General features: G+C 50.8%; 2 protein-coding genes across 3 annotated transcripts in view; one reads left to right on the top strand and one right to left on the bottom strand.

The window, feature by feature from the left end:
- GET1 (guided entry of tail-anchored proteins factor 1) overlaps positions 1-17,769 on the bottom strand; it is a 33,722-nt gene extending 15,953 nt beyond the window's left edge. Inside the window, exons 1-2 of the mRNA XM_072138783.1 lie at positions 17,569-17,769; positions 11,316-11,481 (exon numbers count right to left, since the gene is read on the bottom strand). Of these exons, the coding sequence (XP_071994884.1) occupies positions 11,316-11,481; positions 17,569-17,658 (256 nt within the window). The 5' untranslated portion in view covers positions 17,659-17,769. The remainder of the gene's footprint in view (positions 1-11,315; positions 11,482-17,568) is intronic.
- Positions 17,770-18,178: 409 nt separating this feature from the next.
- HMGN1 (high mobility group nucleosome binding domain 1) lies at positions 18,179-22,998 on the top strand. 2 transcript variants are annotated; one of them, XM_072138785.1, is made up of 5 exons: positions 18,179-18,471; positions 19,715-19,780; positions 20,186-20,242; positions 20,923-21,051; positions 21,872-22,998. In XM_072138785.1, the coding sequence occupies exons 1-5, from the start codon at positions 18,457-18,459 to the stop codon at positions 21,914-21,916; spliced, it is 312 nt and encodes a 103-aa protein (XP_071994886.1). In that variant the 5' UTR covers positions 18,179-18,456; the 3' UTR covers positions 21,917-22,998. The 2 variants fall into 2 exon arrangements, with proteins under 2 accessions (XP_071994886.1, XP_071994885.1); XM_072138784.1 differs by having other exon boundaries at positions 18,191-18,471; positions 20,920-21,051.
- The last annotated feature ends 1,080 nt before the right edge of the window (positions 22,999-24,078 follow it).

Below are 24,078 nucleotides of genomic sequence, written 5' to 3'. Positions count from 1 at the left end.
GAGTCCGTCCATTGTATGTGCACACCGGGAATCCTGGAATAACTGATCACTCCGTAGAGTGATATGAAATCAAATAAAAATATATTTTTGCAGTAAATTATATATATATATTTTATATTTTTTCTTAGAGACACTTTCCAGCAATTCACATTGATGGCGCCATTCTCTAAACAAGGGGGGGGGGGGGGCTAACACCGATAAGATTTTGACTGTTGCTGTTAATGCTTGTGTTTACAAAAGGCAAATGTTAACACTTGCTTTAACGCATATATTAACATTACATGAACAAACACATGCATTAACAGTTGTGTTTTCTAAACGCATTTGTTAACAGCTGTATCTCTCTACAGCCTGGAGCCCCTGAGGCTCATTTGCGTACAGTCTTTCATCCAGGTGGTAGGTGTCCTTTAAATCCAGAAAAAGATTTCACAAACTTTAAACATGCCAAAAAGCAGTGTAAATGGAAGCCGTACCAGACGTGCAAATCTACCAAGACCCGATCGCCCCATCACACATGGTGGTGGCACCTTCCCCACTGTCACACATGGTGGGGGCACCTTCCCCACTGTCACACATGGTGGGGGGCATCATCCAGACTGTCACACATCGTGGGGGGCACCATCCCCACTGTCACACATGGTAGTGGCACCATCCCCACTGTCACACATGGTGGGGGGCACCATCCCCACTGTCACACATGGTGGGGGGCACCATCCCCACTGTCACACATGGTGGGGGCACCATCCCCACTGTCACACATGGTGGGGGCACCATCCCCACTGTCACACATGGTGGGGGGCATCATCCAGACTGTCACATATGGTGGAGGCACCATACCCACTGTCACACATGGTGGGGGCCACCATCCCCACTGTCACACATGGTGGAGGTACCATCCCCACTGTCACACATGGTGGTGGCAGCATCCCCACTGTCACACATGGTAGTGGCACCATCCCCACTGTCACACATGGTGGGGGGCACCATCCCCACTGTCACACATGGTGGGGGGCACCATCCCCACTGTCACACATGGTGGGGGCACCATCCCCACTGTCACACATGGTGGGGGCACCATCCCCACTGTCACACATGGTGGGGGGCATCATCCAGACTGTCACACATCGTGGGGGGCACCATCCCCACTGTCACACATGGTTTGGGCTTTTCTTCAGCAGGGGGGCCGATGGTTACCATTGATGGGAAGATGGAACCAAATCCAGGACATTCTGGAAGAAAACCTGTTGGATTCTATAAAAGACGCGAGTCTGGGGCGGAGATTTATCTTCCAACAAGACAAAGATCCCAAACATAAAATCTACATTGAAAGGTTCCCAAATAACCGTATCCAGGTGATAGAACGGCAGAGTCACAGTCTGGACCCGAATCCAATCGAGAATCTGTGGAAAGAACTTAAAACTGATGGTCACAGACGCTTCATCCAACCTCCCGGAGCTCCGGCTGTTCTCCAAGGAAGAACGGGAAGAATTTCAGTCTCTCCATGTGCAAAACTGATAGGCCCCTTTCACACTTGCGGTTTTCACGTGCTTTTGACGCGCAGAACTTGCATTGCACTCTGACCCATTGTAACCAATGGGTCTTTCCAAACTTGCACCATACAAGTCTATGGAGATGCATCAGAAACGCATCGCACTCTGAGACACTTGCAAGTGCAATGCGTTTTTCACGCATCAATTGCCATAGAAAAGATAGAGCTCAGCCCTGAGTCCTTTCACGCACTGAAATTGCATTGAAAACGCGCGTGAAAAACTGAGACACTGAACAAACTCTGACTGAAAACTGATTGCACTCTGATGCAAAATGTGCATTTTTCACTAACTGCAACGCAAGTGTGGAAGGGGCCATAGAGACCTGATACCCCAAGAGACTGCAGCTGTAATCAGAGCAATAGGTGGCGCTACAAAGTATGACCTGAAAGGGCCAAATAATATTGTACACCCACTTTTCAGTTTATCATTTATTACAAAAGTTCAAAATATCCCATAAATTTCAGTCCACTTCACAATTGTGTCCCACAAAAAATTACAATTTAATATCTTTATGTTTGAAGCCTGAAATGTGGCAAAAGGTAGAAAAGTTCAATGGTGCAGAACCCTGTGTAAGGGTGCAGAACCCTGTGTAAGGGTGCAGAACCCTGTGTAAGGGTGCAGAACCCTGTGTAAGGGTGCAGAACCCTGTGTAAGGGTGCAGAACCCTGTGTAAGGGTGCAGAACCCTGTGTAAGGGTGCAGAACCCTGTGTAAGGGTGCAGAACCCTGTGTAAGGGTGCAGAACCCTGTGTAAGGGTGCAGAACCCTGTGTAAGGGTGCAGAATGTGCGTAAGACGCTGTAAAATGAAAAATGTATTTTCTATTCCGTGAAGCCGTTTTCAAACGGAGACTTGGCTTAAAAGGAAAAAATGTCTTTGAAAAGTTGTAAGCGACCAGAAAGTATGTATACCCCCCATCGCAGCCGGAGCACCAGTAGGTATACCCCCCATCGCAGCCGGAGCACCAGTATGTATACCCCCCATCGCAGCCGGAGCACCAGTATGTATACCCCCCATCGCAGCCGGAGCACCAGTATGTATACCCCCCATCGCAGCCGGAGCACCAGTATGTATACCCACCATCGCAGCCGGAGCACCAGTAGGTATACCCCCCATCGCAGCCGGAGCACCAGTAGGTATACCCCCCATCGCAGCCGGAGCACCAGTATGTATACCCCCCATCGCAGCCGGAGCACCAGTATGTATACCCCCCATCGCAGCCGGAGCACCAGTATGTATACCCCCCATCGCAGCCGGAGCACCAGTAGGTATACCCCCCATTGCACCCGGAGCACCAGTATGTATACCCCCCATCGCAGCCGGAGCACCAGTATGTATACCCCCCATCGCAGCCGGAGCACCAGTATGTATACCCCCCATCGCAGCCGGAGCACCAGTATGTATACCCCCCATCGCAGCCGGAGCACCAGTATGTATACCCCCCATCGCAGCCGGAGCACCAGTATGTATACCCCCCATCGCAGCCGGAGCACCAGTAGGTATACCCCCCCCATCGCAGCCGGAGCACCAGTATGCATACCCCCCATCGCAGCCGGAGCACCAGTATGTATACCCCCCATCGCAGCCGGAGCACCAGTAGGTATACCCCCCCCATCGCAGCCGGAGCACCAGTATGCATACCCCCCATCGCAGCCGGAGCACCAGTATGCATACCCCCCATCGCAGCTGGAGCACCAGTAGGTATACCCCCCATCGCAGCCGGAGCACCAGTATGTATACCCCCCATCGCAGCCGGAGCACCAGTAGGTATACCTCCCATCGCAGCCGGAGCACCAGTATGCATACCCCCATCGCAGCCGGAGCACCAGTATGTATACCCCCCATCGCAGCCGGAGCACCAGTATGTATACCCCCCATCGCAGCCGGAGCACCAGTAGGTATACCTCCCATCGCAGCCGGAGCACCAGTATGCATACCCCCATCGCAGCCGGAGCACCAGTATGCATACCCCCCATCGCAGCCGGAGCACCAGTATGTATACCCCCCATCGCAGCCGGAGCACCAGTATGCATACCCCCCATCGCAGCCGGAGCACCAGTATGCATACCCCCCATCGCAGCCGGAGCACCAGTATGCATACCCCCCATCGCAGCCGGAGCACCAGTAGGTATACCCCCCATCGCAGCCGGAGCACCAGTAGGTATACCCCCCATTGCACCCGGAGCACCAGTATGTATACCCCCCATCGCAGCCGGAGCACCAGTAGGTATACCCCCCATCGCAGCCGGAGCACCAGTATGCATACCCCCCATTGCACCCGGAGCACCAGTAGGTATACCCCCCATCGCAGCCGGAGCACCAGTAGGTATACCCCCCATTGCACCCGGAGCACCAGTAGGTATACCCCCCATCGCAGCCGGAGCACCAGTATGTATACCCCCCATCGCAGCCGGAGCACCAGTATGTATACCCCCCATCGCAGCCGGAGCACCAGTAGGTATACCCCCCATCGCAGCCGGAGCACCAGTAGGTATACCCCCCATCGCAGCCGGAGCACCAGTAGGTATACCCCCCATCGCAGCCGGAGCACCAGTATGTATACCCCCCATCGCAGCCGGAGCACCAGTATGTATACCCCCCATCGCTCCATGCACTCCCGAGACTCCCATGGTTCAGCTCATTCACCAGAGCTGTACTTATATGGGGCACTTTATCGCATTTACTGACCCCGATTCCTGGGATTTGTGGGGGTCCAGGTGGTTGACACTCACTGATCAGGCATTTACCCGACCGCTGTGGATAAGTGTTTTCAGTGGGAAATCTCCTTTAAGAAAACTTGGCCATTGACGATAACTAAAGTACACGTGACTCCAAGATGGAAGATGATTGGAGTCGAAAACGGGAGTTTATATATTTACATCCATGATAAATAGGAGCTCCGCTCCAGGTTCTGACTCCCGGGCTGTATTCACAGTTCTGCTGGTATTTTATTGCACGGTAAGTATGTATGTAAATTCCCATGGCTATTATTATGTGCCTGCTGTGCGGACAACTTACCTACAGGTTTATTATCAGACGCTCGGAGCCGGAAGTCTTCACAGGGACATTTGCTCACAGTTTACTTTAGCTCTGGACCAGTTATTGTGCTAATGGTTCCCACTGCTCTTTCGTATGTAAATCAAGACCAATTCACATTTTAGCTCCAGATCATCACACAGGGAGGGGTGAAAAAGTTTTACTTATCAGATGGCAGATAAGATTTGTCCCGGTTGGCCACTACTTAAAGGGGTTGTCTGCTTCAAACATCCCCTAAACAATCTAATTAGGGCATCCGGATATACAGTGGGCCAAGCACCTATAGCGGACAGTGACTCCCCCTGAGCCCCCCATATACAGCATACTCCAGATATGGAGAGGAGTCATGCCCCTCTAATGATGGCCAAGCCTACAATGGTCATGAATCTCAACCTATACTTTTCTCCTCCACCCTGAATGAATACAAAGCAGAATAAAAGTAGTGGAAAAATTATGTTTTTGGGTCAGAATTCTGCCACGACCTGTAAACTTCTGGTCATTTACCTGCCTGGGGGGGTAAAAGCTGTTCTGTCTGATTCCACACCCGATGTAGACAAAACCGTTACCTCTGCCCATTGTCTGACTTCCCGTTCTGAACTGTGGTTTCTTCTCGGCCTTCTGGCTAATGTGGTAGAAATTGTTATTCTGCATTACCCAGAAGGTTGAGGAGTCCTAAACAACCACCACAGTGCCACAGTACACCCATAGTGACCATGCTATACCCTCATGACCCCAGTGCACCCGCACTATACAGCTCTGTACATTGTGGCACCCTCCTAATGGGGTCTGTCAGGGCCAAGGTGCTAACCAAAATAATAATCATTTGTAGTTTTTAGCACAGAGCTCTGTGACTATAATTTACATTAGGAATATATAACCAAATCCTATATACATAGACACTTCCAGTGGGAGCCCAGTCTTGCCGCCATACTAGCGGATAGCTGACGGAGCTGTGGGTCCTGACCTATGCTTCCATATGTCAGAGGGACAGTCGTCGCTGGATTTCTATACAGTCGATCCTTTGTTCCTCTGGGATATAATCACCGCCAGAACTAATCAGAGGGATTATGGAATTGCAGATTCCCTTTAGCTGCAGCTTCATTTGCATCCACTTCAAATAATCACAGTCGAATTACAGGGCTGGGATAGATGCGGTGGGGGGCGACATCACCGGCTGTAGATAACAGCGAGGGACATTAGGAGGAGACAATGGGGCTGGTGATGAGTCCAATAGTACCTGCACTTACTACCAACTTTCTTCAATTACTGTAGGGGGCGCTGCTATATGGCTCCTATCAATCGCATGCCCAGTGATTGCCAATCTGCTGGGGGGCATGCGCTGTGGCTGCCTGTCTCCTGGGGGTGGGGGGCATGCGCTGTGGCTGCCTGTCTCCCGGGGGTGGGGGGCATGCGCTGTGGCTGCCTGTCTCCCGGGGATGGGGGGCATGCGCTGTGGCTGCCTGTCTCCCGGGGGTGGGGGGCATGCGCTGTGGCTGCCTGTCTCCCGGGGGTGGGGGGCATGCGCTGTGGCTGCCTGTCTCCCGGGGGTGGGGGGCATGCGCTGTGGCTGCCTGTCTCCCGGGGGTGCGGGCCATGCGCTGTGGCTGTCTGTCTCCCGGGGGTGGGGGGCATGCGCTGTGGCTGCCTGTCTCCTGGGGGTGCGGGCCATGCGCTGTGGCTGCCTGTCTCCTGGGGGTGGGGGGCATGCGCTGTGGCTGCCTGTCTCCTGGGGGTGGGGGGCATGCGCTGTGGCTGCCTGTCTCCCGGGGGTGGGGGGCATGCGCTGTGGCTGCCTGTCTCCCGGGGGTGGGGGGCATGCGCTGTGGCTGCCTGTCTCCCGGGGGTGGGGGGCATGCGCTGTGGCTGCCTGTCTCCCGGGGGTGGGGGGCATGCGCTGTGGCTGCCTGTCTCCCGGGGGTGGGGGGCATGCGCTGTGGCTGCCTGTCTCCCGGGGGTGGGGGGCATGCGCTGTGGCTGCCTGTCTCCCGGGGGTGGGGGGCATGCGCTGTGGCTGCCTGTCTCCCGGGGGTGGGGGGCATGCGCTGTGGCTGCCTGTCTCCCGGGGGTGGGGGGCATGCGCTGTGGCTGCCTGTCTCCCGGGGGTGGGGGGCATGCGCTGTGGCTGCCTGTCTCCCGGGGGTGGGGGGCATGCGCTGTGGCTGCCTGTCTCCCGGGGGTGGGGGGCATGCGCTGTGGCTGCCTGTCTCCCGGGGGTGGGGGGCATGCGCTGTGGCTGCCTGTCTCCCGGGGGTGGGGGGCATGCGCTGTGGCTGCCTGTCTCCCGGGGGTGGGGGGCATGCGCTGTGGCTGCCTGTCTCCCGGGGGTGGGGGGCATGCGCTGTGGCTGCCTGTCTCCCGGGGGTGGGGGGCATGCGCTGTGGCTGCCTGTCTCCCGGGGGTGGGGGGCATGCGCTGTGGCTGCCTGTCTCCCGGGGGTGGGGGGCATGCGCTGTGGCTGCCTGTCTCCCGGGGAGGGCATGCGCTGTGGCTGCCTGTCTCCCGGGGGTGGGGGGCATGCGCTGTGGCTGCCTGTCTCCTGGGGGTGGGGGGCATGCGCTGTGGCTGCCTGTCTCCCGGGGGTGGGGGGCATGCGCTGTGGCTGCCTGTCTCCTGGGGGTGCGGGCCATGCTGCCTGTCTCCCGGGGTGGGGGGCATGCGCTGTGGCTGCCTGTCTCCTGGGGGTGGGGGGCATGCGCTGTGGCTGCCTGTCTCCCGGGGGTGGGGGGAATGCGCTGTGGCTGCCTGTCTCCCATAGAGGGCATGCGCTGTGGCTGCCTGTCTCCCGGGGGTGGGGGGCATGCGCTGTGGCTGCCTGTCTCCTGGTGGTGGGGGGAATGCGCTGTGGCTGCCTGTCTCCCGGGGGTGGGGGGCATGCGCTGTGGCTGCCTGTCTCCTGGGGGTGGGGGGCATGCGCTGTGGCTGCCTGTCTCCCGGGGGTGGGGGGCATGCGCTGTGGCTGCCTGTCTCCCGGGGGTGGGGGGAATGCGCTGTGGCTGCCTGTCTCCTGGGGGTGGGGGGCATGCGCTGTGGCTGCCTGTCTCCCGGGGGTGGGGGGCATGCGCTGTGGCTGCCTGTCTCCTGGGGGTGCGGGCCATGCTGCCTGTCTCCCGGGGGTGGGGGGCATGCGCTGTGGCTGCCTGTCTCATGGGGGTGGGGGGCATGCGCTGTGGCTGTCTGTCTCCTGGGGGTGGGGGGTATGCGCTGTGGCTGCCTGTCTCCTGGGGGTGGGGGGTATGCGCTGTGGCTGCCTGTCTCCTGGGGGTGGGGGGCATGCGCTGTGGCTGCCTGTCTCCTGGGGGTGGGGGGCATGCGCTGTGGCTGCCTGTCTCCTGGGGGTTAGGGGCATGCGCTGTGGCTGCCTGTCTCCTGGCGGTGAGGGGCATGCGCTGTGGCTGCCTGTCTCCCGGGGGTGGAGGGCATGCGCTGTGGCTGCCTGTCTCCTGGGGGTGCATGCGCTGTGGCTGCCTGTCTCCTGGGGGTGCATGCGCTGTGGCTGCCTGTCTCCTGGGGGTGGGGGGCATGCGCTGTGGCTGCCTGTCTCCTGGGGGTGCATGCGCTGTGGCTGCCTGTCTCCTGGGGGTGGGGGGCATGCGCTGTGGCTGCCTGTCTCCCGGGGGTGGGGGGCATGCGCTGTGGCTGCCTGTCTCCCGGGGGTGGGGGGCATGCGCTGTGGCTGCCTGTCTCCTGGGGGTGGGGGGCATGCGCTGTGGCTGCCTGTCTCCTGGGGGTGGGGGGCATGCGCTGTGGCTGCCTGTCTCCTGGGGGTGGGGGGCATGCGCTGTGGCTGCCTGTCTCCTGGGGGTGGGGGGCATGCGCTGTGGCTGCCTGTCTCCTGGGGGTGGGGGGCATGCGCTGTGGCTGCCTGTCTCCTGGGGGTGGGGGGCATGCGCTGTGGCTGCCTGTCTCCTGGGGGTGGGGGGCATGCGCTGTGGCTGCCTGTCTCCTGGGGGTGGGGGGCATGCGCTGTGGCTGCCTGTCTCCTGGGGGTGGGGGGCATGCGCTGTGGCTGCCTGTCTCCTGGGGGTGGGGGGCATGCGCTGTGGATGCCTGTCTCCCGGGGGTGGGGGGCATGCGCTGTGGCTGCCTGTCTCCCGGGGGTGGGGGGCATGCGCTGTGGCTGCCTGTCTCCTGGGGGTGGGGGGCATGTGCTGTGGCTACTATCAACCGGGGGTGGGGGCTGTGGCTACCTATCCACTAGAGGGGGCACATGTGCTATGGCTACCGATCTACTTGGGGGGGGGTGCATATTGTATGGCTTTATTTACATTTTAAAATATGTGACACTCAGGGCTCTCAGCCAAAAAGGTCCCCAGCCCCTGCTGTAGAGGAAATGGGTGTGCCTAGGTTTTATTAGGATGAACAATATTGGGGCAACAATCAGATCTTTGGGGATCCGACTTCTTGGATCCCTACTGGTCTAAATAATGGAGTGGTAGGTTAAGCATTGGACCCCCACCAACCAAATTGTTATCCCCTCTCCTGTGCATAGAGGAAAACAATAAAACGTGGGCTTACCCTTACAACACCTGAAATGTGTAAATATTGTAAAAAAAAACCTCTATTACCCAGATATTAGGTCTGGTCATGGTAAATACCTCCAAAATCAGGAGTGCATGGAGGGAAGAGGTCAGATACAGTAATGCCTGGGAGGACTCCTGAGACTCCTCAGCCTCCAAAGAGGGGAAGAGCATTGGTGTGCATGATTGTAGAGTATGGTAATACCCTCTGTGTATATGTATATACCTGCCCTTTATCATGCATGCAGCCCGGGACGGTGAGAAGTCACTGCACACAATGGTCCAGGGTTGGGCGGCGCTACAGATTTTACATACTTGATTGGTGCTAAATAATATGGCAGCAATGATAATGGGGACCTTTAACATGTGTAACTTCCTGCCTCAAAGTGAGCGGGGATGGATGAGATTAGCGGAGGGATAGACGTTTGCTTAGTGCAGGTAAATGGCTCCATCACTGAGGTCAGACAACCTGAGCAGGAGGCTGGATCTTCACATAGCAGATATTTATGGTAGATCTGATCTCTTTAGGATCCATATTAAGGTAAAATGGCAAATTTGGTCAAAAAAAAGTTTATGTGTTTGGAGAATTATGATCACGATACATGAACTAGCGGCTATTAAAGGGTTTTTTCCAATCTCCTCAGGATAGGAAATAAGTGATCATCGCAGAAACAAAATATCTCACAATTTTTCACTTTAGACATTTGAGGCCTCATGCACACGGCCGTATAAAAATGGCCGTATATACGCCGGTATACAGCTCCTGGCATTCCATTGGAAAATTTGGCCATCCACGTACATGGCCGTATAGTCCACCGAAACGTACCTTAAGTGAGCCGTATAAAAATATACAGCATGTCCTATTTTCCACCGTATTTCCGTATGGCCAATAGAAGTTAATGGGAACATATAAAACACAGGCTAAGGCTACATTCACACGTACATCCAGAACGGGAGCCGTATGGTGCAGCAGACGTGCAGCACAGTACTATCCCATAGCCAGGGAAAAGATAGCACATGTCCTATCTTTCCCTGTAATAGGGCACAGTGCACCATGTTTCTCTATGGAGAGGGGCGGGGGTGAGCAGCATTCCTCTCCCAGGCGTCGACGTGTGCCCGCCGTGCTACGGTACGGCGGGCACACTGTCGTGCGATGTAAGCCTACATATGTGCTGCTTATGGATGTGCATCGTATGCTGCCGTATATACGTCTAGTATCCAGAACCAGGGGAAGGTGCACTCTGTCAGCCGGCCAATAGTCAGCCATCTATTATCTGCCAGCCTGCCGTATTTTATACGGATACGGTCCAAAACATTGCCATATAATGGCAATACGTCCTGTATTTACGGACAGAATACAGATGTATATACAGAACAGAAAAGACCATTCCGGCTGTATGAGGCCTTGATTTATCAGGAAAAATAGGGAACTACAGGCAGTCCCCGGGCTACATATAAGATAGTTTACCAATGTTTGTTCTTAAGTTGAATTTGTATATAAGTCGAAACTTTATATTTTATAATTGTAGCTCCAGACAAAATTAGTTTTTTGTCCCAGTGACAATTGGAGTTTCAAAATTTTTTTACTGTAATGGGACCAAGGATTATCAATAAAGCTTCATTACAGACACCTTACAGCTGATTATTACAGCCGGGGACTATAGTAACATCCAGAGAGCTTCACAAGAGGTCACAGGGGTCCGTTTGTAACTAGGGGTTGTCTGTAAGTCGGGTGTCCTTAAGTAGGGGACCACCTGTAGTTGAAACAAACGTACAACTTTTTTTTTTGTGCAGATTTTAGGGAGGAGTAATGATCCGCAGGTGCATTGTGCACTACATTTGAGCGGTGATATTTAGTATTATTTCTAATACATCTTTATTTGTATTGTGCCATCATATTCCGCATCACCAAGGGGTAGTGTGGTTTTCGAATCAAGAGTATTTACAACATATACATGACCTAGCTAGAGAGCGAGTGACCTCTGAACCTTATCCTGCTGCCGGGCACAATGGAGACATATATTGCTGAGTCTATTATCAGCGCTCCCATAGACTTGTACATGGGTGGTTGAGTACGTGTGGCCAACTCTCCATTCAGATGGGGCTCAGCGGACCTCCGTGTTCCAGATGGATCCGGTTATTTGAGGTGTTACCTGCACCTATCATGTATTTATGACATATGCAGGGTATAGATTATATATAGCAATGTATTACCATGCGTCTTTAGCCTGTCGGTCATCTTGTTGATTTTGCGCTCCAGTCTGGCGTATCTCGCAAACTCATCCATCATACTGATACTGGCGAGTTCTTGCCTCATGGCCTGGATATCGGCCCTCATCTGCTGCTCCTGCTCGGCATCCTTCTGCAGCAGCCGGGACAGCTGGACAGAGAGAAAACATACTGCATTTCCAACCAGAATCATAAAGGACTGGCAGTAATAAGCCCCCATATTAATTCTCTGACCACATCTGCCTGCAATTGTGTTCACAGCAGTTACTACTTATTCAGGCTGAGTGTGCATGTGTTCCCTATGGTTACAGGGGAAAAGTTGCTCCCAGAAATCTCTCCGTCTCTGATGAAAATGCTTTTCCTGCTAAATAAACATTGATCACACATACAATACATACAATATAATCATCTCGTCCCTACCAAACTGGAAGGGGGTTCAGCCGACCCTGGTGTAATGTGCATTTATATCATCCTCATAGACTGTAAGTTCTTGCGTCACCCCCCCATCCTCATAGACTGTAAGCTCTTGTGTCACCCCCTCATCCTCATAGACTGTAAGCTCTTGTGTCACCCCCTCATCCTCATAGACTGTAAGCTCTTGTGTCACCCCCTCATCCTCATAGACTGTAAGCTCTTGTGTCACCCCTCATCCTCATAGACTGTAAGCTCTTGTGTCACCCCCTCATCCTCATAGACTGTAAGTTCTTGCGTCACCCCCCCATCCTCATAGACTGTAAGCTCTTGTGTCACCCCCTCATCCTCATAGACTGTAAGCTCTTGTGTCACCCCCTCATCCTCATAGACTGTAAGCTCTTGTGTCACCCCCTCATCCTCATAGACTGTAAGCTCTTGTGTCACCCCCTCATCCTCATAGACTGTAAGCTCTTGTGTCACCCCCCCCATCCTCATAGACTGTAAGCTCTTGTGTCACCCCTCATCCTCATAGACTGTAAGCTCTTGTGTCACCCCTCATCCTCATAGACTGTAAGCTCTTGTGTCACATCCTCATACTCATAGACTGTAAGCTCTTGTGTCACCCCCTCATCCTCATAGACTGTAAGCTCTTGTGTCACCCCCTCATCCTCATAGACTGTAAGCTCTTGTGTCACCCCCTCATCCTCATAGACTGTAAGCTCTTGTGTCACCCCCCTCATCCTCATAGACTGTAAGCTCTTGTGTCACCCCCTCATCCTCATAGACTGTAAGCTCTTGTGTCCCCCCCTCATCCTCATAGACTGTAAGCTCTTGTGCCACCCTCTCTTCCTCATAGACTGTAAGCTCTTGTGTCACCCCCTCATCCTCATAGACTGTAAGCTCTTGTGTCACCCCTCATCCTCATAGACTGTAAGCTCTTGTGTCACATCCTCATACTCATAGACTGTAAGCTCTTGTGTCACCCCCTCATCCTCATAGACTGTAAGCTCTTGTGTCACCCCCTCATCCTCATAGACTGTAAGCTCTTGTGTCACCCCCTCATCCTCATAGACTGTAAGCTCTTGTGTCACCCCCCTCATCCTCATAGACTGTAAGCTCTTGTGTCACCCCCTCATCCTCATAGACTGTAAGCTCTTGTGTCCCCCCCTCATCCTCATAGACTGTAAGCTCTTGTGCCACCCTCTCTTCCTCATAGACTGTAAGCTCTTGTGTCACCCCCTCATCCTCATAGACTGTAAGCTCTTGTGTCACCCCTCATCCTCATAGACTGTAAGCTCTTGTGTCACATCCTCATACTCATAGACTGTAAGCTCTTGTGTCACCCCCTCATCCTCATAGACTGTAAGCTCTTGTGTCACCCCCTCATCCTCATAGACTGTAAGCTCTTGTGTCACCCCCTCATCCTCATAGACTGTAAGCTCTTGTGTCACCCCCTCATCCTCATAGACTGTAAGCTCTTGTGTCACCCCCTCATCCTCATAGACTGTAAGCTCTTGTGTCCCCCCCTCATCCTCATAGACTGTAAGCTCTTGTGTCCCCCCCTCATCCTCATAGACTGTAAGCTCTTGTGCCACCCTCTCTTCCTCATAGACTGTAAGCTCTTGTGTCACCCCCTCATCCTCATAGACTGTAAGCTCTTGTGTCACCCCCTCATCCTCATAGACTGTAAGCTCTTGTGTCACCCCCTCATCCTCATAGACTGTAATCTCTTGTGTCACCCCCTCATCCTCATAGACTGTAAGCTCGTGTCACCCCCTCATCCTCATAGACTGTAAGCTCTTGTGTCAGCCCTCATCTTCATAGACTGTAAGCTCTTGTGTCACCCCTCCTCCTCATAGACTGTAAGCTCTTGTGTCACCCCTCATCCTCATAGACTGTAATTTCTTGTGTCACCCCCTCATCCTCATAAACTGTAAGCTCTTGTGTCACCCCCTCATCCTCATAGACTGTAATTTCTTGTGTCAGCCCTCATCTTCATAGACTGTAAGCTCTTGTGTCCCCCCCTCATCCTCATAGACTGTAAGCTCTTGTGTCACCCCTCCTCCTCATAGACTGTAAGCTCTTGTGTCACCCCTCATCCTCATAGACTGTAAGCTCTTGTGTCACCCCTCATCCTCATAGACTGTAAGCTCTTGTGTCACCCCTCATCCTCATAGACTGTAAGCTCTTGTGTCACCCCCTCATCCTCATAGACTGTAAGCTTGTGTCACCCTCATCCTCATAGACTGTAAGCTCTTGTGCCCCTCCCCCCCACTCATCCTCATAGACTGTAAGCTCTTGTGTCACCCCCTCATCCTCATAGACTGTAAGCTCTTGTGCCCCCCCCCCCCACTCATCCTCATAGACTGTAAGCTCTTGTGGCCCCCCCCCACTCATCCTCATAGACTGTAAGCTCTTGTGCCCCTCCCCCCCCCACTCATCCTCATAGACTGTAAGCTCTTGTGCCCCTCCCCCCCCACTCATCCTCATAGACTGTAAGCTCTTGTGTTGCATATGACTGTTTGTACCCTGTAATGTAATATTATACTTGTATATGTCCCCTATGATTTGTAAAGCTACGGAATATGATATTATTAGTGATACAGAAGTTTATTTTTCTAGTCATTGGTTAATTTCAAAATGATTACCCGGCCATATCCTATCCTCCACTGAGACCTCCACCAATCACCTGACGACCCCTATAAATTACGGCCTAAACACGTGAAAGGGCCTAAAACACCCATAGCTCCTTATTGACTGGTAGTTTAGTGTCCTAAATCATCATGTAAAAATAGTCTACGTATTGCATGAAATAACCAAACATTCCCGGCCCAGCACGTTGCGACAAGTGAAATCAGTCCATTATACCCCGGGATCACTGTGCAGGCTCTGTAGGTACGGCACATGCACACAAAACCCTGACATTATCCCGCAACGCAAAAGGAGAGTGTAAAAGGTTTTTTTTGTGTTTTTTTTTAATTAAGCCCATGGAAATCTGTCATACAGGTCAATTTGGTATCCTAAACCACAGGGCCATAAGGACCTGTAGGCGGTTAAGGGTCCCAAATCAACCGGACAGGTCCTCTTTAAGCTGCGTTCCCCTGATGCTCACGCAATGTGTTTCAAACTACAAAGAATCAAATCCAAAACGTATAGTGTGAACACAGCGTCACCCTGGGGGGTACATGATCAGTGGTAGAGCCTTCCATATGAAGTCTCAGGGGCCAGTGACCCTGCAGCAATACACACACCCAGCGTGCCAAACATTAGAAACCCTTGTGTAACATGGGGGGGGGGGGTTGTCACTTTTTGGGTTACATTTACACTGAACAATGTTCGGTCAGAAACTTTTTCTAAACGATTCCTCCTAATTCTGTGCTGCGATCATACAGGCGCTGCGTATCCCAATAGAGAACGTATTGGCACATTAGGAGCAGCCAAAATCACACGGCCGTGCAGAATTCTGGTGTGTGAACACATCCCAAAAGTGATTTTACATACATTTCTCATTACAGGCGGTCCCCTACTTAAGGACACCCGACTTACAGACAACCCATAGTTACAGACGGACCCCTCTGCCCACTGTGACCTCTGGTGAAGCTCTCTGGATGCTTTAAAATAGTCCCAGATTGCAATAATCAGCTTAAAATTGTCTGCAATGAAGCTTTATTGATAATTCTTGGTCCTATTACAGCAAAAAAATTTGAAACTCCAATTGTCACTGGGGCAAAAAAAAAAATTGTCGGGAACTACAATGATAAAATATACAGTTTCGACTTACATACAAATTCAACTTAAGAACAAACCTACAGTCCCTATCTTGTATGTAACCCGGGGACTGCCTGTACTTGTCAAAATTCCTTTACACAGTAAACTCTGCTGCATCGCCCTAAAACACCCAGACATGTAGTGAAGGTCACAGCGTCACATCACAGATACACGCTCAGGATGTAGACGTCACACACATCCATCATACACATACATACATCCATCCATCCATCCATCATACACATCCATCCATCCATCATACACATCCATCCATCATACACATCCATCCATCCATCATACGTGTAACACAATGGTGGCTCTGGTCATCCAGATGGGGGAGGGGGCACCCTCCATATTTGTGTGGAGCTGGGGGGGCACCCTCCATATTTGTGTGGAGCTGGGGGGGGCACCCTCCATATTTGTGTGGAGCTGGGGGGGCACCCTCCATATTTGTGTGTAGCTGCGGGGGATGGCCCCCTCCATATTTGTGTGTAGCTGGGGGGGGGGCACCCTCCATATTTGTGTGTAGCTGGGGGGGGGCACCCTCCATATTTGTGTGTAGCTGGGGTGGGGGGGTATATTTGTGTGTAGCTGGGGGGGCACCCTTCATATTTGTGTGTAGCTGGGGGGGGGGCACCCTCCATATTTGTGTGTAGCTGGGGGGGGGGGCACCCTCCATATTTGTGTGTAGCTGGGGGGGCACCCTCCATATTTGTGTGGAGCTGGGGGGGGCACCCTCCATATTTGTGTGTAGCTGGGGGGGTATATTTTTGTGTAGCTGGGGGGGGTATATTTGTGTGGAGCTGGGGGGGGTATATTTGTGTGGAGCTGGGGGGATGGCACCCTCCATATTTGTGTGTAACTGGGGGGGTATATTTGTGTGTAGCTGGGGGGGGTATATTTGTGTGTAGCTGGGGGGGGGTATATTTGTGTGTAGCGGGGGGGGCACCCTCCATATTTGTGTGTAACTGGGGGGGGTATATTTGTGTGTAACTGGGGGGGTATATTTGTGTGTAGCTGGGGGGGGGGGGGGGCACCCTAAATATTTGTGTGTAACTGGGGGGGTATATTTGTGTGTAGCTGGGGGGGTATATTTGTGTGTAGCTGGGGGGGGGGGCACCCTAAATATTTGTGTGTAGCTGGGGGGGGTATATTTGTGTGGAGCTGGGGGGGGGGCACCCTCCATATTTGTGTGGAGCTGGGGGGGGGGCACCCTCCATATTTGTGTGGAGCTGGGGGGGGCACCCTCCATATTTGTGTGGAGCTGGGGGGGCACCCTCCATATTTGTGTGGAGCTGGGGGGGGCACCCTCCATATTTGTGTGGAGCTGGGGGGGGCACCCTCCATATTTGTGTGGAGCTGGGGGGGGCACCCTCCATATTTGTGTGGAGCTGGGGGGGGCACCCTCCATATTTGTGTGGAGCTGGGGGGGCACCCTCCATATTTGTGTGGAGCTGGGGGGGGGCACCCTCCATATTTGTGTGGAGCTGGGGGGGCACCCTCCATATTTGTGTGTAGCTGGGGGGGCACCCTCCATATTTGTGTGTAGCTGCGGGGGCACCCTCCATATTTGTGTGGAGCTGGGGGGATGGCCCCCTCCATATTTGTGTGTAGCTGGGGGGGGGGGGGGGGGGGGGCACCCGCACCCTCCATATTTGTGTGTAGCTGGGGGGGGCACCCTCCATATTTGTGTGTAGCTGGGGGGGGCACCCTCCATATTTGTGTGTAGCTGGGGGGGGGCACCCTCCATATTTGTGTGTAGCTGGGGTGGGGGGGTATATTTGTGTGTAGCTGGGGGGGCACCCTTCATATTTGTGTGTAGCTGGGGGGGCACCCTCCATATTTGTGTGTAGCTGGGGGGGGGGCACCCTCCATATTTGTGTGTAGCTGGGGGATGGGGGCACCCTCCATACTGGGTGCCGAGGCCATGCTCTGTGGCCAGGGCTCGCCATTGCAGAGGGGTTATATGAGGTGAAGGAGAAGCCGCACTCCTCCATGTTAGTGTCTGGTTTCTGGTGTACAGATGGTGTGTGAGGTGCTGCGGCCTGTTACTTACTATTGTGGATAAGGAAGGAAGCTGAGTTTTAAAGAGATTGCACAGAAACACAGTGAGCAGCACTAGCAGCCACGCGCAGCCCTCCGCCATGTTCCCGGGGATCACATCACACACAATAGCGATCAGCACACCACGCCCCCTCCCATAACCGGCGGAGGAGGAGGCGGGGCCCGGACACGGAGAAATACACAGACTACCATCCTGTCACACACCGGGGGCTCGCATCGGCTTTATTTATTTTTTTTCTTTACACGTTTTTCCGCCGTTTCTATCCTCTGAGGTAACGGCCGTTGGTGTCCGGAGGAGCAGCCCGCGCGCGCGCTCCCTCCTCCTCTCCACCAATCAGCGGCCGCCCTTCTTTTTTTTTTTTTTCTTATTTACCAACCCCGAGTGATTCAAACAAACGTGTGGAAAACAATAGAAGAAGGGGGAAAGCCGATTTACAATTACACCGGGGGGGGGCAAAGGAGGGGGAGGGGGCAATTACTGAATGACTGACAGGCCGACCTATCCAGACAGGTGCTGTGTTATGGTTTAAAAGGCGCTCTCTAGGCAACCCCAGCCAATCAGCAGGGGGCACAGGGGCGTGGTTTGGGGGTTTAAGCCCCGCCTGGTAGCCCCCCTCTCTCTCCGGCAGGTTGAATAGATAAAGAGGCGGAGGGATCCTATCCGGTTTGAACTAGTTCTCCTGGCTGTGGCATATTAACCGCTTGCGAGCGCCGTGTGTGCAGCTAGTTCTTTGTGAGGACTCCATCTGCAGGAGGAGAGAAGGAAGGGACTGTCAGCTCGTCCTGCAGGAGCTTGCGTTATTATCAATTTTTTTTTTCTAAATTTTAGGAATTTTTTTACCAATTTTTTTAACGCATCTAAAGCACAAAAACAATCGCCATGCCTAAGAGAAAGGTAAGTGCCTGCCTGCTGCGGTACCGCCGCTGCGCTCTCAAGGACGTGTGCGGATTCCATTGGGGATTTTTTTTTTTATTATTATTTTTCGTCATGTAACTTGTGCGTTCTGTTTTGCCGCCAAAAAAAGTGGCATTGGAGACTCGGCTGTGTGCACGGCGCTGTGCTGGTACAAGGGCGCCCTGTTATATTTTATTCAGTGTTTTTTGTTTTCTAGCTTTTTGTTTTAATCCGGTTAATTTTAGCCGTTGGTGACGGTTTTGGTAATGGCGGCGAGTGGGGATTTGTGAGGAGAGAGGGAGGAGGTGGAGGGGGGGTTGTTAGTGAGGGAAGGAGAGTAATGGCGCGCACTGGGAGAAGGGATCAGCTCTTGTCTTGTTTTTCTTCCCGCCCGCCCCGCAGCCCTCGGTGGCGGGTTCTCCTCCGCACTCTCCGCAGCGGACTGGTCAGTCAGAGCGAGCGGGGGAGGCTCCCTGACGATCTAGAACGTTCACGACGCGCTTTAGCCAATCAGCGGGCAGCGGCTGACAAGCTCCGGCCAATGGGAGCGCGGCAGTGGCGTGCGGTGCTCGTGACGTCACGGCCCAGAGACTTCTTCCCCTCAGTGCGTTGGGATGATGTTGAGGAGCCGCTGTCTCCATAGCTGGGGCATGTACCACTCGTGCACACCAGGTGGGGGGAGGGTGACCAGCGGCTCTTGTTTGTTTATAAGGCAGCTTACATTCTTGCAGCGCACACACCCCCCTGCTCCTCCTATCTCCTCCTCCCAATTATTCTTTACGATGGATTTCATGTCCTGCGGTCATGTCTGCTCAGCGCCATCTGCTGGCTGACACGTGTGTGGAGGACCCCAGCCTGTAGATGGAGTGTTCTGTAATGTGATGGTGAGGCCTGCCAGTAAATGGCGGCTGCTTCAGTGTCTTTGCATGTGACCTCAGGCTTCTGGTGAACAAGTTCTCTTTTGCATTTATTTTTGTCATAATTTAAAGGGCACCTTGTTGATGTGATTCACAAAGCATGCATTGCACTGTATAACTATGTATTTTGCACATCCATGCTCAGTCCAGCCTTTTTTTCCTAATGAAGTGTTTTTTTGCAAACACTTAACTGTTTTGCTGTTAATAAGGATTGCCTTAGGATTTAGCAACTAAGAGGAGTGGGCAGCCTTGTGTTCTCTGATATTTTAGTTTATTAATGTGCAAATTAGACTTTTTCTTAACTTTAATGTTTTTTCTTTCTATAGGTCAACGCAGCTGATGCTGGAGATGCCAAGGATGAGCCCAAGAGAAGGTCGGCACGGTTGTCAGCTGTAAGTAGTGAAGTCAGGGTTGCACAACATATGAGGTGTTGTGTATGTTGTACTATCTATTCCATATATATATCATGCCAGCAAGTGTCATAACTACTGGGCAGTCATGAGATCATGGTAATGTATAGCTCTCATGATGTTAAAAAACAATACAATAGTCAAACTGAAACTACAACTCCCAGAATACATGTTCCCTCTGCAAACAGCAGCGTGCATATGCTGGACGTTGCATGATAGTGTGCTGATCCATGCTTTAGCAGTAGGAATGTGGTCAATGCCCCACAAATAAGAGCCATGCCTCTGGTGTTAGTCATACAGGTATTGGTTGTGGTAGGAGAACTTTGAGTGTTTGTGTTTTATCTGCCTTGTGGACACTTTATAACTACTTTTGTCCTGTTTTTCCAGAAACCAGCTCCACCAAAAGCCGAACCAAAGCCAAAAAAGGAAAAGGCTGCAGTAAAGGTGAGTTCAGTGGCCATGTGGACCTATAGGGGGCATAGTTCAAAACCAATGCTGGTTATTGGACTGGTAAAGCAGAAATTTATGGTTGGGTTTGAATGGCTTGTCCATTCAGTAATAACTACAGCAATAACATGACCGAAATAACTGACACCATTTCTACCCAATGATTGTGCCTGGATTTGCAGTTAAACTCCTTTGCAATGAATAGGAATGAGCTGCAATATCTCATGACCTGTGGGCAGTTGTGGTGATGGTGTGGCAAACTTCTTGCTAAATCTTGTTAAGCCATTTAATCCATTACTTGGTTTTTGCAATTATCTCAACCTTTAGATCCTGGTTTGCAGCAAGAGGCAGTTATATATTACAGCAAAACCTCTTATGACACTCATAATTTTAGTACTAGTGACTAGCTGTTGTCGCCAAGTATTGTAAGTTAGTTGTAAATTTTGCAGAAGGCAACTGCAAGTTATGGTTGAGCATCTGACAACCTCTCCATGTATCTGGGGAGGGGGAGGTTCCAAAAGTGAAGTGTGGAATGGTTGCAAATGTTTCCTGCATATATAACTCACAATGGATATCACATTAGTGGAGGTTACTGTTTGCTTCCACACCAGTGGCTCAGTTAATGCCTTTGGCTGCACAAGCACTTGTACTAACCACAACTTGTTTTCTTCAAGGAGAAGTCCGAGGAAAAAAAAGTTCCAGCAAAGGGAAAGAAAGGAGCCAAAGGCAAACAGACTGAAGAAGCTAACAAAGAGGAAGCTAAGGAAGATCTGCCATCCGAAAACGGAGAGACAAAAAGTGACGAGGTGTGTAGTGCTCCGGGATGTTGTCTAGTCAATTACTTTCTGAACTAGTCTTGGAGCCCGTGGTGACCAGTAATATTTCAACCTCTGGAATGTTGGAGTTGTGGTTGCTATAGACAACAAGAGAAGTTTCTGATACATGTTTAAGTCAGCTGAAATCTCTGCTTGTCGGAGCTTTCGTGCATAAACGCTTATATTGGGGAATTCTACAGTAGTAGATAAACATGGCTGCTGTTATTCGGAGTCATCTCTTCACCTGTCTAGATGATCTGGTTTTGCATTTCTACTTAATCTTCATTGAATGGGATGTAGCTGCATTCCTTAACAATGCTTGTAGACAAGTCTTGAGCAGAAAATCTTGACATATATTTCCAAGCTTTCAGAAAGACATAATTTGGTCTTGGTGATGCATTTGACCTCTTATACACCAAGTGCAAAGGTTATACTCTTGTTTGAAAAAATGTATGCTTTCTTCCAATAACTGCACAACACCTGACCACGGGTAATGTTGGCTATTGTGGTACGGCTCCATGCATTTCTGTGCAGTTGAGCTGCAATGCCAGCACAAGCGGTGGTCAGGTGTGACACTGTCTGGAGAAAGTAGACATGATGATCAACTTCTGGACAACCACCTTCTGAGGGAGCATTTACACTCCAGGCGGTTTAGCCCAAACCAGGAGTGCTCTTGAAAGCAGAAGCAACAGAATCAAAATCTGCAGCTGTCCTTCTCTTGTTGCACTTGTGTACAGTTTTATTTGCTGTGTGATTTGACTAATTTGGTGACGTATGTCTCATAATAACTGCTTGTCTTTGTTCTTCTCAGGCCCCAGCATCCGATGGAGGAGACAAGGAATCCAAATCTGAATAACCTACATCTGTTCGAGTCTTTTATCAGTGGTTCCTGTACCTCCCTTGTACAATTCAGAGGAATATTTTTATCAGCTATTTTGTAAATGCAAGTTTTTTAGTAGTTTAATTCTAGAAAACACATTTTTAAAATAGGAGGGAATCCCACCACGTCTTTGTTTTTTCTTCAGTTTTTTAATTGTATTTGAAATGTTCTGGCCATTATTATTCTATACAGTCGTCAATTGTCTACAAATTGTAACTGAATTCAATGTTGGAGCGGGATTCAATCCCGTTAGTTTTCTTCTGACCAGACGGTTAAATACGTACATTTTTTCCTTTTCGTGACCGAACGCCTTCTGCTATCTTACTAGCGGATTCCCTGACTAGGAGTGGGGGATGGCACGGCCCAGTGTTTCCCATACGGGCCGATATGAATGACATTTTTTTTATTTGTCTTAACATTTTAACTGTTCTCTGTACCCATATTGTCTTGCGTACAAAATTTTTACAACCTAATAAAAAAAAAAACGAAAAGTATCCCCTGGTGTTGGATTTCCCTCTAAAAAAAAATTGTGTACTTATCTGTGATGTTACCATATTTTTCCTATTTTTGGGTAGTGGTATTTTATTTTTCATTTCAGTAACTATGTAAAAGTGCTGTGAATCTTTTTGGAAAAAAAAAAAACTTCGAGTGTGTAGTGAGTGTGATGTGAAGTACTGGGAAGTTGTGAAAAATTCAATAAAATACAAAAAAGCGGTTACATTGTCGACCACATCACTCCCCAGGGCGGCTGCATTATCGGTTTATGTTCTCTATTTGCCATCTCCCTTTGCAGAGAATGTGGGGGGAAATTTAGTGATTGCATTAAAGATGCTGGTACGAGGGGTGCTCTGTTATTTTTTACAAAAGAGAAATTTAAAACAACTTGTATTTTGAACTTGGAGTTGAAGAAGCCGCTAGATTTTTGGATTCTTTTATTTTTTTTTTTCATGTTTTTATTCCTAGATTTCCATTCTACTAGAGTTTAAGGTTGAAATGTACAGATTGTTCATAGTGTCTGTGTACTGATCACCAAACCAATAAAACCTGGTTGAAAAACATTTAGAGATACTTGTTGGCTTATGAATTATATAATGAATTGTAGATTTAGTGTATAAAAGTACAATATACCCCTACATGGTCTGCATCCTGTATTATTCTCCATAGCTGCACTCACTATTCTGCTGTGCTTTCACCAGTATGTCAGGCTTATCTCAAAATATGTAAAATGACATTCAAAGACTCACACATGCACATAAATATTAGGTAGGGATTATACTTGCAGTGTTGGAAAATGGGTGTAACAGATGCTAGTCTTCCAGTAATGTTTAGCAGAGTTACAAATGCAGCTCTGGAGCATGATGGTGTTAGTCTTAAATTGTGCTGCACCTAAAAAAAAATTCGCAAACAGTGTTGGGGGTTTTTGTGGAGTGTTTCCTTTTCATCCTACTGGACATTGTATTTTTACACTTGCAGAGATGTGTAAAGGCCTGTTATCTGCAGGACAAACTACTTTTTAGTGGCGTAATTTAATAGTCCATGTAATGTACTAGAAAGTTGTTTAACCGCCTTAACGCTCATCATCCGATATATCAGACGCTGAGAAGATGCCGGTTCATCTGAAGATCTGAGCTGAACCGGTATCGGGGAAACACTATGTAACACCCACTATCAGCGTGGGCTCCGATCAGGGGGGCTTAACCTGTTAAATGCCACGGTCAGAGTGACCGCGGCATCTAACATGCTTCTGGTGGATCTTTCCCCCACGATCGCTGATAGTTACTGTGGCATCACTGGGGTCTGATCTGGATGGCGTCTGACGTCATATTATCAGGATATTATCATGAACAAGCAATCAGATGATTGCTTGTTCATGTCCCATGGTGGAAGAAGTGAAAAAGTAAAAAAAAAAGTTATTCAAGAAAGAAAGCAATAAAAATGCCCAAAAGCCCCAAAACGTAGAGACATAACTAAAAAAAAAAGTCAATCATAACACAAACCCCACATATATAGTATCACCGCGTCCGTAACAACCCGTAGAATAACAGTAAATAATTATTGAACCCGCACGATAAATGCCGTAAAAAAAAAATGTAAACCCTCCAAAAAATTATGATTTTCACCTATTCAATCCCACAAAA

This window comes from Engystomops pustulosus, chromosome 2 (assembly GCF_040894005.1).
Source record: "Engystomops pustulosus chromosome 2, aEngPut4.maternal, whole genome shotgun sequence".
In the NCBI taxonomy this organism is placed as follows: domain Eukaryota; kingdom Metazoa; phylum Chordata; class Amphibia; order Anura; family Leptodactylidae; genus Engystomops; species Engystomops pustulosus.
Note: the sequence above shows the minus strand (reverse complement) of the source record. Positions and strands in the feature narration are given on the sequence as shown.

Coding starts and splice junctions, on each gene's coding strand:
- HMGN1 (XM_072138784.1), top strand. Junction 20,243..20,919: donor AGGAAAAGGCTGCAGTAAAG/GTGAGTTCAGTG, acceptor GTTTTCTTCAAG/GAGAAGTCCGAGGAAAAAAA. Junction 21,052..21,871: donor GAGAGACAAAAAGTGACGAG/GTGTGTAGTGCT, acceptor TGTTCTTCTCAG/GCCCCAGCATCCGATGGAGG.